The sequence below is a fragment of the Castor canadensis genome, chromosome 7 (genome assembly GCF_047511655.1).
Source record: "Castor canadensis chromosome 7, mCasCan1.hap1v2, whole genome shotgun sequence".
In the NCBI taxonomy this organism is placed as follows: Eukaryota; Metazoa; Chordata; class Mammalia; order Rodentia; family Castoridae; genus Castor; species Castor canadensis.
Genome location: NC_133392.1, coordinates 38,093,880 through 38,112,083, shown reverse-complemented (window position 1 = coordinate 38,112,083; position 18,204 = coordinate 38,093,880). Strand labels below are relative to the sequence as shown.

The following is an 18,204-nucleotide window of genomic DNA, read 5'->3' as shown; positions in this document are numbered from 1 at the left end:
CAGAATTAAGTAAAACATTGATTTATTCAACAAATATGTATTACATGCTTATTACAGTGCCAGGCTCTTCTCTAGGCACTGAGAAGAAGAAACAAAAAATCAGGCAAAGTCCCTGACCTCTCAGGACGTATAATCTAGGTAGAGGAGAAAAAACATTTAAATTTCATACATCAAGTGGTGATAGTGCAACAGGGAAAAATTAACCTAAGGGGAATAGGGAATTATGAGGCAGGAGAAGCAGGGAAGGAAGACTGGCAGTTTATGTAAGCTAGTTAATCAGGTCACTCCCAGGCTGGTAATGGTGACATCTGGGCCTAAGCCTGAGCTAAGAAAAGAGCAAGCATTGGGGATATCTGGGTTGTGGAGTAGAAAACAAACAGCTAGTGCTGTGGACAAAAGCGGTTGCCTGTTTGGCTTCTCTGGCAGCAAATTAAATTTTTCATTCTATTTGCAGCACAGTAAATACACTACAGTATATAATATAAAATACACTGATATTAAAGCCAACACTTCCATCAAAGCTAATAATAAAGCAAAAATAGTGTTAAATGCTTAGACATTTAGAGAATTAAAATCACAGAGAAAGTTCTACTGTTATCCAAAACAATCTCCAACTAGACTACCTAAATGAATACTCTGCCATTTAATTCTCTTAAAGTATTATATATGCCAAGCATGGTGGTACATACCTGTAATTCCAGCTACTTGGGAGGCTGAGGCTGGAGGATTACAGGTTTGAGGCCTGAATGGCGTATATAACAACTTCAAGGCCAGCCTGGGTAACTTAGTGAGAACCTGTCTCAAAAATAACATAGGGGTGGGGATATAGCTAAGTGACAGAGCCCTTGCCAAGAATACACAAAGCCCCAGGATCAATCCCTAGCACCACAAGTAGTAGTAATAATAATAGTAATAACAAAGTATTATAAATGATGATAGATTGTCTTTTTTAGGCAAGCATTAGATCAGAAACTTAAAAGACATGGTTCATATACACACACACATAAAAAAAGTCATTCAAACAAAAGAGAAGCTATGACAAAGCTCAGCCTCATGGGCAACTGAGTGGGAGTGAAAAGTTAGAAAAGACATGTCTGGGAGTTCAGTCATATGACTCAAACTTATAATGTAATTCCAGTAAGTGTCCTAAAATGCTGCATTCACAGCAGCTGTGCTAGTACACACTGGAGACAGCCTAAACTTAACTTTAAAAAGACAACATGATTGCAGCGGAATACATAAATTCTGGCTCATTCTGATTCAAATATATTATTTATAACCAGATACTATATGCTTAAATATAGTTCACAGGGTTTTAACAACTGTAACTAAGCACACGTAATTAATCCTATTTCTGAAAGATGAAAAGGACACACACACATACAAGCTCTAATAAACTGTATTAAGAAACCAACAGTATTTACCTCTAGGAAGACCAGACCGAGAGAGATTTGGGGGAAGCAAACATTTTCAGTTCTAGAACTGTGCTGGGCAGTTCAGAGAACACAAAAAAGTCAAATAGTCTTTTAAAAGGTAATCTAAAGAAATCCGTAATTATAACAGCAAAATGAAAAAGTGGTAACAAACTGCTCAGAGTATTAAAACTACCACTCAACTGTCAAAAAGTAAAAGCAGTCTTTATCCAATAATAAAGACATAACCTGACAGACCTGGTTTGTTGTTAAAAAAAAAAAAAAACCTAAAAATTTCAGCACAGTTCTAGAAAATATGTACATCTAATATATCAAGCAAAATATCTCAATATATTTGTTGATGGAATATTCTATTCACCTTCTATTTCGAGATTTTTCTTCCTCTTTTTGAAAACAGTTTAAAACACGCCTCACTTTAATATCATGTCTAGTCAACTGAATAACGTGAAACTAATGAAAAAGCTGGTCATTCTATTGAAAATTATTATACGATGATAGGTTTATTTCACAAATAAGACCACCAAATTTTAGAAATATGAATTTGTAAAGTGAACTGGGCATGATGGTACATGCCTGTAATTTCAGCATTCAGGAGGCTGAGGCAAGGGGACCTTGTCTCAAAACAAAAAAACAAAAAACAAAAAAACCAAGAAAAAGAAACAAAATTATAAAGTAAAAGCTCCAGACAACTAAAAGATTGAGAAGAACTTAAGATCATTTTGCAACTACTATCTCTTTTTCAGGGCAAGTTCCAGGAATAACAAACAAACAAACAAACAAAAACACCTCAAAGTATTTATTCTTTCCTTAATGAATCTTCTGGGTAAATCTATAGCCTTTCCAGATTCCAAAGTCCTGAAGGCTAGGAAGGTCTTCCTAATAACTGCTAACATTTTGGTTAAAATGTGTACTTAGGCTGGAGGCATGGCTCAAGTGGCAGAGCACTTGCCTAGCAAGTACAAAGCCCTGAGTTCAAACCCTAGTACCATCAAAACAAAACAAAAACCAACAAAACGAAACCATAAAGCATGTACTCATTAATGCAAAGAAAGACTTCATTCTTACAACACTTCTTTGCAGCAGCTTTTCCCTTGTATAGGAAAAATCTAATTCTTTTTATTTTTAGATAAAGATGGTCTAGGACAAAAAACTTAATAAAAATATAATTGTTGAGTTTTATAAACTTTACAGCTAGATTCACTTTACATACCTGAAAAATTCAAAGTTCAGACAAGCCTTCGGCAAAAAAAACTTATCATCTTGTTTGAACCATAGTTTGCTCATAGCTGTATCCTATGATGGAGAAACAATCTGGTTAGGGAAATACAGGCACATATTCAGAATGTCCAATCAAATCTATCTTCAAGAGGAGAGCAGAGGTAACAGTTGAAAGTTTTGTTCTGAGGCTGCTATCCCATGGCTTCAGAGGGTTATCAAGTAGGTAGCTGAGAGAAGACTGCTGACCCCTGTAGCAGAGAGAAATCAGCCTTCTATATCCCCTGGATTAGGGAGAGGAGGAAGAGACAGATTGGAGAAGCTAACACCAGTTGTCACGTCCTCTACTTTCTGGACACTGGGAGGAAAATAGATACAGGACTCCTTTGGGGGAAGGTATGGCAGCCAGTTTCTAAGGTGGCCTACAACGATCCCTACCTAGTGGGATTCACACTGTCATGTAGCTCTCCCCTCCCAAAATTGGACCAGACAGAGCTGATCTGCCTGACTAACAGAAAATGACAGAAGTTCTGGTATGATAGTTCCAAGATTACAATATAAGACTCTGTCACTTTCATCTTGCTCACTCACTTTTCCTTTTGGATATATCACTTTGGGAGAAGCTACACTGTAGAGAGATCCATGTGTTAAGAACTAAGGCCTGGTAACAACCACATAACTGAACTTGGAAGAGAATCTGCCAGCCCTAGTTGAGCTTTCAGATGGCCAAAGCCCCAGGCCTATAAGCTCGTTAGAGAACTTGAGCAACAACTACCAATTATGCCACTTCTGAATTTCTGACCCTCCGCCACAGGAACTACATGCATAACAAATGTTTGTAGTTTTATTTATTTTTTAATGTTTATGGTTTTCAACTGCTAAGTTTTAGAATAATTTGTTATGTAGCAATAGAAAATTAACACACAAGGATGAACAAATAAGCTACTACCTTGACTCTCACTTCACTCATGTTACACTAAAATTGGTCTTAGATGTTTACTTGAAAGTACCATGAAATTCTGTCAAGAGATATAAGTGGTCTACTGTTGTCCTTACTTTACTCTGAGAAGGCCTATTTAAAACAGACACCAAGGGGTACAGTAGAGTAGCAGAAAGTGTGCTTAGCATGTCCATAGCCCTGGGTTCAATCCCTAGCATTCCTCCTCCCAAAAAAAGGCAGCCAATAAAAAAAATAGGAGAGGTAAACAAACTTTCTCTTTGCATAATCTGATAACTCACTTAAATAATTTTAAAAGATAAATAGGTGTCTCATTAAAATCTAGTTGCTTGAGATAAATTAAATTTCATATTCCTAAACACTGATTCTCTTTTTTTGGCATTACTGGGGTTGAATACAGGAATTCAAGATTGCTAGGCAGGAGCTCTACCGCTTGAGCCACTCCGTCAGACCCTGATTCTTATCTCATTAACTTAATCTGAATGTTACGTCATTTGAAAAAGAGAAAAATGATGAAAGATACTCTTTATTTTGGAATAATTATAAAACGAGTTTTAGTTTATAAGTTTAGAAAAGAGAAAGTGCTGCAGTAATTTGATCCACTTTTCTATACTCTTTACCCACAGAATTAAATAATGACATAAAAAGAACATTCTGAAAAAGAGGGGAAAATGGTCCACTTCTCAATCCCCCCTCCCTTGGACTTATAAACTTCATATGGCCACTGTGTCATAATGAGAATTGTCTTCTTTTTCAGCCTGGGGTTTGAACTCAGGCCTGCATGCTTGTGAGGCAGGTGCTCTACTGCTGAGCCACACCTCCAGTCCCCGAGAATTGTTTTTAAAGGCAGCAATCCAACAGCTTCCCTTAGACAAGCTCTCTTCTACACTTCAGAGATTGTTTCTTATTGCTAACTTTCATGATGCAAGATACACCTACTTCCTTACTGAGTCATTAATGGATACGGAAAAGAGGTGGGGACTTTTTGACAGACTTGTGGTTACAGTGCCGACATTTTTTGTCTTGCGAATAAAACAATTTTCTAGATTCTGCATTGTTTAGTAGTTTTTTTTTTTTTTTTTTTTTGTGCTACTGAGGCTTGAACTCAGGACCTTCACCTTGAGCCACCTCCACCAGCCCAATTTTTTGTGAAGGGTTTTTTGAGATAGGGTCTCACGAACTATTTGCCCAGGCTGGTTTCGAACCGTGATCCTCCTGATCTCTGCTTCCTGAGTAGCTAGAATTACAGGTGTGAGCCATAGGCACCCAGCTTGCTGTAATATTTTTAACTTTCTAATAGTTCTTGTATTTTTTTCTGCATGATTTCTGTTATCTCTTGGATAAGGTTCCCAATCACCTAATAAAGAAATTATCCTGCTAGTTCTACATGTAATAAGTCTGTCACCAAAATTTAAAACCAGATTCTGCCAGGTGTGGTGACACATGCCTGCAGAACCAGCTATTTGGGAGGATGAGGCAGAAGGATTACCTGACTCCATGATTTTGGGTCCATACTAGGCAATATAGCAAGACTCTATCTGAAAACAATAAACAAACAAACAAACAAAAACCACATTACCTTAATAAGAACAGGATATGGTGTTGCATCTTTTTCTAATGATAAAATCTCAAAATTCGTAGGAATGAATTCATTTTTTGTTGGAAGTTTAAATTTCCCATTGAGGTCAGCATTTTGCCATTTCTGGATGAATAATAAAACATGCACACAAAAGCAATTAGAGTGTGATTCAAGAGTTAAAAACTGTGTTTGGTTTAGAGATACAACCCTGGGTTTGAGCCCTAATATACCACTGCAAAAAAAATAAAGAAAGAAAGAATTGTCTTTTTGCTCAATGTCTAAGCAAAAATATGGAGGAAACAAATGTCTGACAGCATCCTTTCCATCACATATAAAGGGGCTACAACCGCAATCTACTGATAGGTTTTCATAAAACTTGACTTTATCTTTCTGGTACAAATGAAGATTTTGAACTTATCTTTTCTTTGTACAGTTCCAAAGTGATCAGCTAAGGATAAGGAGTAATTTGAGAATGCAGAACATAGAGAAGCTGACTGCTACACATGAAGGTCATGTTTGCTCTAGATCTCTAAGAACAAAGAAATAATCTATACAGGGAATATACTACCCCAACTGTTAGGTCATTTACATTAACAGCCATCCTTTTGGTTATGTTACTTCCATGTATGGCCTAAAAATTAAGTTTAAGGAGCATTCTTTCACCTCAGTACTTCTTCTTAAGGACTGACCTGTAGCTCTCCCAGATGACCATAGCCATGTGAACTCTTAAATGAAACAGTAATTTAAGACAAGGTTAAGATTTAATAGGCTGATACAGCTGCAAGTTGGATCTATTCCCTAGGCTGGTTGTAAAAGCTAAGTGGGATAGACCACAAGCCATTAATTTATAAGATTTTTTTTTTTGTAGTGTAGGCAATTGAACCCAGGGCCTTGCACATGCTAGACAAGTGCTCTACCACTGAGCCATACCCTCAGGCCTATTATTATTATTAATATTTTAAGGCAAATGACTGCTTGGATTCAGAAATTTGGTCTCTAGTTGATGTGGTACAGCCTTGTAGATTTTGTAGTTCTATTTTGTCCATGCATTTGTATCTTTTGGCACTTGTAGGGTGGAGATGCTGGCCATAGTATTTAAGCTGAAGCTTAAGTCTGCAGAATGTGAATAAGAAACACTTAGCAAATAACTTCACTGCTGAACTTCCACATAATTTTTCATAAATTTTCCTTCAGGAAAAAGTTATTAAGGTTATTAAGGTCATATTTTGGTAAACAGGGAACTTCTCTTTTGTTACAGGCTTACTTCAGACCCAGATCTAATTCATGAGATGAATTATAGTTTATAAGATGAATTTGTTTACACCTTGCAGGGCTTCTGTGATCTCACTTTGTACTATGAACATGTCAGAGATCCCTAAAGTAGCAGTGATGATTTTCTTTCTTAAATTATTTCTTTTCCCCCCTCCCACTGTAATTACACAAGCACATTTCAAAAGCACTCACTACTTGAGGTTAACTAGAATTTATTAAGAGTAAGATTTTCTGGTATCTTCCCATGAGTAATGGATCCAATCTCAAGGGCACATAGGCAATGAGCACAAAAGCAAGAAAAAAAAAAAAAGTAATTAGTCAAGAGAAACAAGCTAAATTTTGATTGCTAATGAATGTGCTAAAATACTATCTAAATACCTGTTTTGAAACAAGTCTTAATTCTCCTATGTTGACATGCAATATTAGGCATAAAATATAACACTTCTAAAGTCAAGACAGTATGAATCCCAAAGACTACTCCCTGGCAAGGTTCATAGCAACACTGCAAGTAATCTGGAGCCCACCTTTCTTTCATGCAAGCAGGTTTCCTTACTTCTTGTTGCCTTTTGTGGTGACTCTCTTTCTCTGTGTACACTGTACTTTAATACTCTATCTGAAGATGTGAGTCTGTTTTGCAGCCTTGTTGGTCTGGCAGACACAGGAGAAGGTAGCCACAGCTACATTTCTACATGCAAAACCCTAAACTCCGGTTTCCTAGCTCTTTGTTCACTCTTCTCAGGACAGTACAGACAATAATGGGTCACCGCTTTCCACACACTGGGCCCTAAATTAGTGGATGTAGCAAGCTCATGGTCTCACGGTTCCTCAGACATCAGTCTTATTTCCAGATGATTTAATCTTACCTGAATGACTTCATCAGGTATTGCTTCTTGTTTGTACTGAGTTCCATACCACTCTTCTGTGCGATCAGTTTGTCCTTCAAAAGATTTGGAAACTATTGCAACCCTAGAGATAGATGGAAAAAACAAACACAAAAGCCTGTAAACTCTTGATGTATATATACATTTATAAAAAAGAAAAAAAGACAGTGGGTTTAGGTGTAGCTGAAGTGAGAGTGCCTGCCTAGCAAGCATGAGGCCCTGCATTCAAACCCTGGTTACCATCAGAAAAAAATAAACAAATTTATAGAACTGGACTTATGAAAATATAAATAATGTCCAAAAGTGCTGGGACTCATAACCAAGTAAGGGTTGGAGATGTGGCTCAAACGGTGCCTGCCTAGAAAGTGGGAAGCCCTGAGTTCAAACTCCAGGACTGCCAAAAAAAAAAAAAAAAAGAAAAAAAGTCCTAAAAAGAACAAATATCTTTCTTAGAGCCGGTGTAGTGGCTCAAGTTGTCAAAAGACAAGTAAACAAAGGACTTTAAGAGGGCTGGGATGTAGCTCAGCAGTATAGAGCCTGCCTACTGTGCATGAAGCCCTGGGTTTGAGTCTCAGCACCAAGAGGTATGTGTGTATGTGGGGGTGGGGGAAGGTGGGGGGGGGGAGTGGAGCAAAAGAAGCACTTTGTCAGAGGGAGTTTGTAAGCCTTCCCTGTGGAGCAACATCAAGGACACTTCTGTCTCTGCTGCTTTTGAATTATCTAAGTTGGAATCATATTCCCACCAGCAGACTTAACCAAGTCTATTTTGAATTGTGGACCAATTCTAGCCAGTTACCTTAGATGGCTCAGAGTAATGTCAGTACTGTTACTGGTTCTGCTTCCCCCTAATATCCCAATTCAAATAACTAGGTCCATGTCAGTAGTGCTTATTCTCACCTATCTCCCCAGAGGTTTGGTTCTAGCCTCTGAATGTTGCCCTCACAGCTGCTGCACTCAAAATGCCCCTCTGCTAAATACACATCCATTTTTAGAATCACAATCTTTGTTCCAAATCCCTGCCTCTAGTTGGACATCTCCAAACTGCAATGTCTGGCTTTCTGTACTATCTTCTATTTCTTATTCACTGAAGACAGAAATGTTCTAGAAAGTGGAAAGCCCTGAGTTCAAACTCCAGGACTGCCAAAGAAGACAAAAATGTTCTACTTGGCTGACTAGATTTGGTCTTATCACCTGCTTTTGGTAGATATCCTAAGCAATCTGACTTATCTGTTAATATGAGTGATTAATCTTTTAGCTGTAGATGTTCCTGGTTTGGACTACCTGCCACTGACCACTAACAGTTCTAGAAAATACATTAAAACAAGAAATAAGTTCCACAGAATATCAGAGAGAAGAATCAAAGGATTTGCCAGATGAAAGAGTTCTGTTATTATATCCAGAAGAAAGTGATACTTGTTGACAGAGAATCACTTTTTGTTGTGTTTGTTTTTTGAAAGAGGTCTCACTATATAGTCCATGCTAGCCTGGAACTCACTATCCTCCTGCCTCAGCCTCCCTAGTGCTGGGATTACAGGTATGCCTCACTGTACCTATTATCATGAATCCCTTTTGTGAGATATGTGAATAGTATGTGCAGAAATCATGTGTTCACAATAAGGGTGTATGTGTTTCATAAGGACACAGGCATTCAATACATGAAAGAGTCTATTAAGACCCAACTCTCAAAACTGCTTTTGCTCCTGTTTATTTCTCAAAGAATGAATGACATCTCAAGGAGACCTCTGAAAAACACAGTAGATAGTTGGGCGCCAATAGCTCCCACCACTAATCCTAGCTACACAGGAGGCAGAGATCAGGAGGGTCGCAGTTTAAAGCCAGTTTGGGATCTCTCAAGATGGCGGATAGAGGGAGGAAGCAGAAAGCGAGCCTCCTATAGTGAAATCTTGGAGAGACACTGGAGACACACTTTGCAGGCATAATCACTGAGAAAAGGCAAAACTTTGACTCCTCCACACCTCCAGCCTACGCAGAGAATCTCCACTCCACGTTAAACGGAGAAACGAGGAGGGCCCCGGGGCTGCCAGTGGCTGGCACCCACTGGGAAGACGCAGACCAGGTGAGCTTCGCGGTACTGTGGTACTCCCACAGACAAGCCTGGGCCAGAGCAGCATAGTCCCCTGGACAGACTGACCTCCACTGGGGGGGGGGGGGAAGAGAAACTGAGTAATAAGCAATAAGAACAATTAAGACAAGCTGGAAAGAGGGTGGGGCGCCCTGAGCGCTGAAGATTGGGGGAAGGGAATCCTTCCCGGGACTGTAAATAAACAAGCCGGGCTGGCCGGAGAGCCTCTGGCAGGAGCAGGGCTTGTGCTCAGCAACCAGGAGCGGGGAACCTTGTGAGAGTGGCGGAGGGAGAAAAACTCCACAGGAGAGGGGGGAAGACCCACTTCCCACGCGAACTGTAAACAAACATGGCGGCCGGCAGGAGTAGCAGCACCGCCCAGTAAGCAGGAGCAGGAAAGCTTGTGAAAGCGGAGGTGGGACTGCACAGGAGAGGGGGGAAGACCCACCTCCCACATGAACTGTAAATAAACACGCAGGCCTGACAACATGGGGCAGTGTCACCTTTCCCTGTGCTTGGAAAGGGGAAAGCCTGTAGCAGAGGCTCCCACACAGGAGAAATCTGAGTCAACAAAGCCTGTGCGACCAGGTGAGTGCTAAGGTAACCCCAGAGATCTGCATAAACAACGCCTCCAGCAACAGCAGGATGACAGCAGCGGGCAGGCAAGCCACAGCTGCAGATACCATTCTCAGAACTGTCTCCAGACTCTTTTTTTTCTTTTTCTCCCTACCTTTGATGAGAGAACAACGGAATTACACCTGCAAGCTGAAAAACTTACTGAAACTGTATTGCATTTGAACTTGGGACACTTGGTGGGGCTTTTTGTGTGTGTGTGTGTGTGTGTGTGTGTGTGTGTGTGTGTAGTTTTGTTCTACTTTATGCATCCCCTTTGATGAGACAACTACAGAACAACATCTGAGGCACCAACTCCAGGAATGGAGATTGAGATGGACACCCAAATTATTAAGACTGTAACTGCATTGCATATAAACTCGGAAGTTTTTTTTTTTAAATTTTCTATTTTCCATTTTATTTTAATTCATTTTTATATAGAGATATTTCTTTCATTTACTTATTTTTTATTTTTTTTATCTTTGATTTTCAATCCTCTCTCTGTCTCTCTATTGTCTGTTCAGCTTACTGTCGATTAGTACGCTAACACTCCCTGTTTATACCTTTGAAACTTTCTTGTCTGACACCTTGTTCTGCTTTCTCCCTCTTGTCTATATATTTGTTTTCCCCTTTTCTTTAACTTCTTGCTTTCCATCTCAGCTCACCCTTCCATTCTAAATATTACCATTGTTATTATTACAAGCTAGAAAATACTTAATTGCACACAGTACAGGGACAGTAACAACACCAAAGACAATGACGGGAAGACAGAAAAAACAGGGAAACCAGTTTCCCCACAGCAAAAAATTAGTACAGGAACCAGAGGGGAATGAAGAGAACAGAAACTCAGATCCAGACTCCAACAAAATGAAGATAAACTATGCCAAAGGACCCAATGAAGCCCACAAGAATAATTTAAAAGAAGATATACTACAAGTACTCAATGAGAATTTTATAGAGATGATACTGGATAGGGTCAACCAAAATGTACAGGAGACACTCAAGAAATTCCAAGACAACAAAAATAGAGAATTTGAAAAAGCAAAAGAAGAAATAAAGGAAACCATAGAAGCACTGTATAAACACCAAAGTGAAAGAGAGAACACAATGAATAAACGGATAAATGAACTCAAGACAAAAATAGACAACATTAAAGAGGAAAACTGCCAGGATATGGAAAACCTGAGAAAAAAGAACGAAACAGAATTGCAAAACAAAACGGAAGGCCAATCCAGCAGAATAGAACAAACAAAAGACAGAATCTCAGAACTTGAAGATGAAATGGTAATTAAACGAAAAACCGAAGAACTATTAATTAAACAACTCAAGACCTGTGAAAAGAAAATGCAAGAACTCACTGACTCCATCAAAAGACCAAACTTGAGAATCATGGGCATCGAAGAAGGAGAAGAGGTGCAAGCGAAGGGAATGCGTAATATATTCAACAAAATAATAACGGAAAATTTCCCAAATCTAGAGAAAGTATTCCCATACAGATGCAAGAGGCCTCCAGGACACCAAACAGACCAGATCAAAATATAACTACTCCACGACATATCATCATTAAAACAACAAGTTCAGAAACTAAGGAAAGAATATTGAAGGCTGTAAGAGAGAAGAAACAACATACAAAGGTAAACCCATCAAAATCACAGCAGACTTCTCAACAGAAACATTAAAAGCAAGAAGAGCGTGGGGTGAGATCTTCCGGACACTGAATGAAAATAACTTCAACCCCAGGATACTCTACCCAGCAAAGCTATCATTCAAAATAGATGGAGCAATAAAAGTCTTCCATGATAAGCAGAAACTAAAACAATATGTGACCACAAAGCCACCATTACAAAAGATTCTGCAAGGGATCCTGCACACAGAAAGTGACACCCAACTTAACCATGAAAAGGCAGGCAGCACCAAACCACAGGAAAAGAAAAAGCAAGACACTAGAGAGTAACATCAAGTTAGGTACACACAATCAAACCTTCAAACAACTAAGACAACTAAATGGCAGGAATCACCACATACCTATCAGTACTAACGCTTAATGTTAATGGACTTAATTCACCCATCAAAAGACACCGTTTGACAAAATGGATTAAAAAAGAAGATCCAACAATTTGTTGCTTACAGGAGACTCATCTCAATGACAGAAATAAGCATATGCTTAGGATGAAAGGCTGGAAGAAGATTTACCAAGACAATGGCCCCCGAAAACAGGCAGGAGTAGCAATACTTAACTCTGACAAAGTAGATTTCAAACCTACATTGATCAAACGAGATAAAGAAGGACATTCCATACTAATAAAAGGTGAAATAGACCAAAAGGAAATAATAATCATCAATCTGTATGCACCTAATGTCAATGCACCCAATTTCATCAAACATACCCTGAAAGACCTAAAAGCATATATAAACGCCAACACAGTGGTTGTGGGAGACTTTAACACCCCATTATCATCAATAGATAGGTCATCCAAACAAAAAATCAATAAAGAAATCCAAGATCTAAAATATGCAATAGATCAAATGGACCTAGTAGATGTCTACAGAACATTTCATCCAACCTCTACACAATATACATTCTTCTCAGCAGCTCATGGAACCTTCTCCAAAATAGGTCATATCCTAGGGCACAAAGCAAGCCTCAGCAAATATAAGAAAATAGAAATAATACCGTGCATACTATCTGATCACAATGCAGTAAAAGTAGAACTCAACAACAAAAGTAAAGACAAAAAACATGCAAACAGCTGGAAACTAAATAACTCATTACTTAATGAAGAATGGATCATCGATGAAATAAAAGAAGAAATTAAAAAGTTCCTGGAAGTCAATGAAAATGAAAACACAACCTACCGGAACCTATGGGACACAGCTAAGGCAGTCTTGAGAGGAAAGTTTATAGCCATGAGTGCATATATTAAAAAGATTGAAAGATCCCAAATCAATGACCTAATGATACATCTCAAACTCCTAGAAAAACAAGAACAAGCAAATCCCAAAACAAATAGAAGGAGAGAAATAATAAAAATAAGAGCTGAAATCAATGAAATAGAAACCAAAAAAACCATACAAAGAATTAATGAAACAATAAGTTGGTTCTTTGAAAAAATAAACAAGATCGATAGACCCCTGGCAAACCTGACTAAAATGAGGAGAGAAAAAACCCAAATTAGTAGAATTAGGAATGCAAAAGGGGAGATAACAACAAACACCATGGAAGTCCAGGAAATCATCAGAGACTACTTTGAGAACCTATATTCAAATAAATTTGAAAATCTAAAAGAAATGGACAGATTTCTAGATACATATGATCATCCAAAACTGAACCAAGAGGAAATTAATCACCTGAATAGACCTATAACACAAAATGAAATTGAAGCAGCAATCAAGAGTCTCCCCAAAAAGAAAAGTCCAGGACCTGATGGATTCTCTGCTGAATTCTATCAGACCTTTAAAGAAGAACTGATACCAACCCTCCTTAAACTGTTCCATGAAATAGAAAGGGAAGGAAAAATGCGAAACACATTTTATGAAGCCAGTATTACACTTATCCCAAAACCAGGCAAAGACACCTCCAAAAAGGAGAACTATAGGCCAATCTCCTTAATGAACATTGATGCAAAAATCCTCAACAAAATAATGGCAAACCGAATTCAGCAACACATCAAAAAGATTATTCACCACGACCAAGTAGGCTTCATCCCAGGGATGCAGGGGTGGTTCAACATACGAAAATCAATAAACGTAATAAACCACATTAACAGAAGCAAAGACAAAAACCACTTGATCATCTCAATAGATGCAGAAAAGCCTTTGATAAGATCCAACATCATTTCATGATCAAAGCTCTAAGAAAACTAGGAATAGAAGGAAAGTTCCTCAACATTATAAAAGCTATATATGACAAACCTACAGCCAGCATTATACTTAAAGGAGAAAAACTGAAACCATTCCCTCTAAAATCAGGAACCAGACAAGGATGCCCACTATCTCCACTCCTATTCAACATAGTACTGGAATTCCTAGCCAGAGCAATTAGGCAAGAAGGAGGAATAAAAGGAATACAAATAGGTAAAGAAACTGTCAAAATATCCCTATTTGCAGACGACATGATCCTATACCTTAAAGACCAAAAAAACTCTACTTAGAAGCTTCTAGACATCATCAATAGCTATAGCAAGGTAGCAGGATATAAAATCAACATAGAAAAATCATTAGCATTTCTATACACTAACAATGAGCAAACGGAAAAAGAATGTATGAAAACAATTCCATTTACAATAGCCTCAAAAAAAATCAAATACCTAGGTGTAAACCTAACAAAGGATGTGAAAGACCTCTACAAGGAGAACTATACACTTCTGAAGAAAGAGAATGAGGAAGACTATAGAAAGTGGAGAGATCTCCCATGCTCATGGATTGGTAGAATCAACATAGTAAAAATGTCGATACTCCCAAAAGTAATCTACATGTTTAATGCAATTCCCATCAAAATTCCAATGACATTCATTAAAGAGATTGAAAAATCTACTGTCAAATTTATATGGAAACACAAGAGGCCACGAATAGCCAAGGCAATACTCAGTCAAAAGAACAATGCTGGAGGTATCACAATACCTGACTTCAAACTATATTACAAAGCAATAACAATAAAAACAGCACGGTACTGGCACAAAAACAGACATGAAGACCAGTGGAACACAATAGAGGACCCACATATGAAGCCACACAACTATAACCAACTTATCTTTGACAAAGGAGCTAAAAATATACGATGGAGAAATAGCAGCCTCTTCAACAAAAACTGCTGGGAAAACTGGTTAGCAGTCTGCAAAAAACTGAAACTAGATCCATGTATATCACCCTATACCAAAATTAACTCAAAATGGATCAAGGATCTTAATATCAGACCCCAAACTCTTAAGTTGATACAGGAAAGAGTAGGAAATACTCTGGAGTTAGTAGGTATAGGTAAGAACATTCTCAATGAAACCCCAGCAGCACAGCAACTAAGAGATAGCATAGATAAATGGGACCTCATAAAACTAAAAAGCTTCTGTTCATCAAAAGAAATGGTCTCTAAAGTAAAGAGAACACCCACAGAGTGGGAGAAAATATTTGCCAACTATACATCAGACAAAGGACTGATAACCAGAATATATAGGGAACTTAAAAAACTAAATTCTCCCAAAACTAATGAACCAATAAAGAAATGGGCAAGTGAACTAAACAGAACTTTCTCAAAAGAAAAAATTCAAATGGCCAGAAAACACATGAAAAAATGCTCACCATCTCTAGCAATAAAGGAAATGCAAATTAAAACCACGCTAAGATTCCACCTCACCCCTGTTAGAATAGCCATCATCAGCAACAGCACGAACAACAGGTGTTGGCGAGGATGCGGGGAAAAAGGAACCCTCTTACACTGTTGGTGGGAATGTAGACTAGTACAACCACTCTGGAAAAAAATTTGGAGGCTACTTAAAAGCTAGACATCGATCTACCATTTGATCCAGTAATACCACTGCTGGGGATATACCCAAAAGACTGTGACACCTGTTACTCCAGAGGCACCTGTACACCCATGTTTATTGCGGCACTATTCACAATAGCCAAGTTATGGAAACAGCCAAGATGCCCCACCACTGACGAATGGATTAAGAGAATGTGGTATCTATACATAATGGAATTTTATGCAGCCATGAAGAAGAACGAAATGTTATCATTCGCTGGTAAATGGATGGAATTGGAGAACATCATTTTGAGTGAGGTTAGCCTGGCCCAAAAGACCAACAATCGTATGTTCTCCCTCATATGTGGACATTAGATCAAGGGCAAACACAACAATGGGATTAGACTATGAGCACATGATGAAAGCGAGAGCACACAAGGGAGGGGTGAGGATAGGTAAGACACCTAAAAACTAGCTAGCATTTGTTGCCCTTAACGCAGAGAAACTAAAGCAGATACCTTAAAAGCAACTGAGGCCAATAGGAAAAGGGGAACAGGTACTAGAGAAAAGGTTAGATCAAAAAGAATTAACCTAGAAGGTAACACCCACGCACAGGAAATCAATGTGAGTCAATGCCCTGTATAGCTATCCTTATCTCAACCAGCAAAAACCCTTGTCCCTTCCTGTTATTGCTTATACTCTCTCTCTACAACAAAATTAGAAATAAGGGCAAAATAGTTTCTGCTGGGTATTGAGGTAGGGGGGAAAGGGAGGGGGCGGAGTGGGTAGTAAGGGAGTGGGGGCAGGGGGGAGAAATGAACCAAGACTTGTATGCACATATGAATAATAAAAGAAAAAGGAAAAAAAATTAAGCGAGTTTGGGTGAATAGTTCACAAGACCCTATCTCGGAAAAAAAAAAAAAAAACATAACAAAAAAGGGCTGGTGGAGTGGTATAAGATGTAGGTCCTGAGTTCAAACCCCAGTACTGCAAAATAAATAAGTACAGTAGATAGTTAAACAATGGAGCAGAGAGATAGTATTCCTATCTTCTCTTCCATAAGATGACCAATTTTGAAAGAGTTCATTATACAGGTGGCTTTGGTGTTCCTGGATGACAGCCCAGATGTCAGAATAATGAGCAAGAGACTGATTATAATATAAAAGACTGAAACATTCATTTGGCAGTGAACTTTGCCCTCTGAAACAAGAAAACTTTAAACTCAATTCTGAGAGAAAGTAAAAAACCTCAGGGAGCCAAATACTCTGGAGAAGACTGTGTGACACAGAAAGAAACAGACACTGAAGGCTGCCCAGTAATGCTCAGGTTTTAAAAAAGGGATTTAGGTAGTTGTCTACCAAAGTAAGGTATATGGGTAACATTTGAAAGGAAGTAAATATGAAGTAGACAAAACAATTCCTCAGATTAGGCTAACAAAAAGAAATACCTTTGCAGACCAACAGTATTTGTATCATTAAGATATTGAAGGTCTACGGCATGGCTCAAGTGGTAGAGTTAATATTCTAGTTCCACAAAAAAAAAAAAAAAAAAAAAAAAAAAAGAAAGGGAGGAAGGAAGGAAGGAAGGAAAGAAGGAGCCATGTTTGGGCATTGCTCAAGTGATAGAGTACCTGTCTAGCAAGTGCAAGTCCCTGAGATGGAAGCCCCATATTAAAAATAAATAAAGAGAAAAGAAGGAACTCAAAGCTAGGCATGGTGGTTTACACCTGTAATACCAGCACTTGAAAGGGTGAGACAGGATGATTGAGAGTTTGGACTACACAGTACCTCAAAAAACAAAACAAAAATTCAAAACCAAAATATAATAAGCCAGGCACAGATGGCTCATACCTGTAATCCTAGCTACTTAGAAGGCTAAGATCAGGAGGATCGCAATTTACAGCCAGCCCAGGGAAATAGTTTGCAAGACCCCATCTTAACCAATAGCTGGGTGTGGTGGTGAGTGCCTGTCACCCCAGCAGGAAGCATAAAATAGAATCTTGGTCCAGGCAAGCCTGGGCAAAAAGAAGACTCCATCTCTAAAATAACCACAGCAGAAAAGGCTGCTGGTGTGGCTCAAGCATGAAGACCTGAGTTCAAATCCCAGTACTGCCAAAAATAAATAAAAATAAGTAAATAATTGCGGGGTAAAGGAATGACAGTAAAGACAAGTATATGCAATGCCAAAGCCATAGAGAAGTGTATGATGCAGTGTGTTGCTGCAACGAAGAATACTTGTATTACGAGAACAGGAAAACAGCAAGTTACAGCATCAACGTACATTACAGATAACTATAGTACGCAGTTTCGGAAAATTGACACAGCTGTTGTAGCATTTTACATTCTCTGCTACAAATCTAATTATACTAAAATTGTTTTTTATGATGGATTTTTATTAAACATGGGGGTGGGGAGAACTGACATGAGCGTTACAAAGGTGAGAGAAAATGACCTTTTGTTTTCACACTAAGACTTAAAACAGTAAGAAAAGGAAACGGTAAGCTAGAATGAATGCAGACTTCATGTTTGGATTGTAGTTGTACAGGCTGGTAGGACTTACTTGAAAACAATTGTCTCCTGCCTCCAGACATGAAAAGGCAGGATGGTTCCCAAGGAAAGACTTCTCATGAAGCTCGCAAATAATCCCTGAGAGGAAAGGAGGAAGACAGCCAAAGAAGGAGAAGAGGCCTCATAGGTAACTGAGATGAACTGAGAGA

The 18,204-nt window shown here is 38.5% G+C and overlaps 1 protein-coding gene across 3 annotated transcripts in view; it reads right to left on the bottom strand.

Annotated features, from left to right (window-relative positions):
• Ide (insulin degrading enzyme) overlaps window positions 1-18,204 on the bottom strand; it is a 109,622-nt gene that overhangs the window by 23,586 nt on the left and 67,832 nt on the right. For all 3 annotated transcript variants that reach the window (XM_074078768.1, XM_074078767.1, XM_074078769.1), the window contains exons 12-14: window positions 7,321-7,423; window positions 5,186-5,308; window positions 2,644-2,726 (exon numbers count right to left, since the gene is read on the bottom strand). In XM_074078768.1, the coding sequence (XP_073934869.1) occupies window positions 2,644-2,726; window positions 5,186-5,308; window positions 7,321-7,423 (309 nt within the window). The remainder of the gene's footprint in view (window positions 1-2,643; window positions 2,727-5,185; window positions 5,309-7,320; window positions 7,424-18,204) is intronic.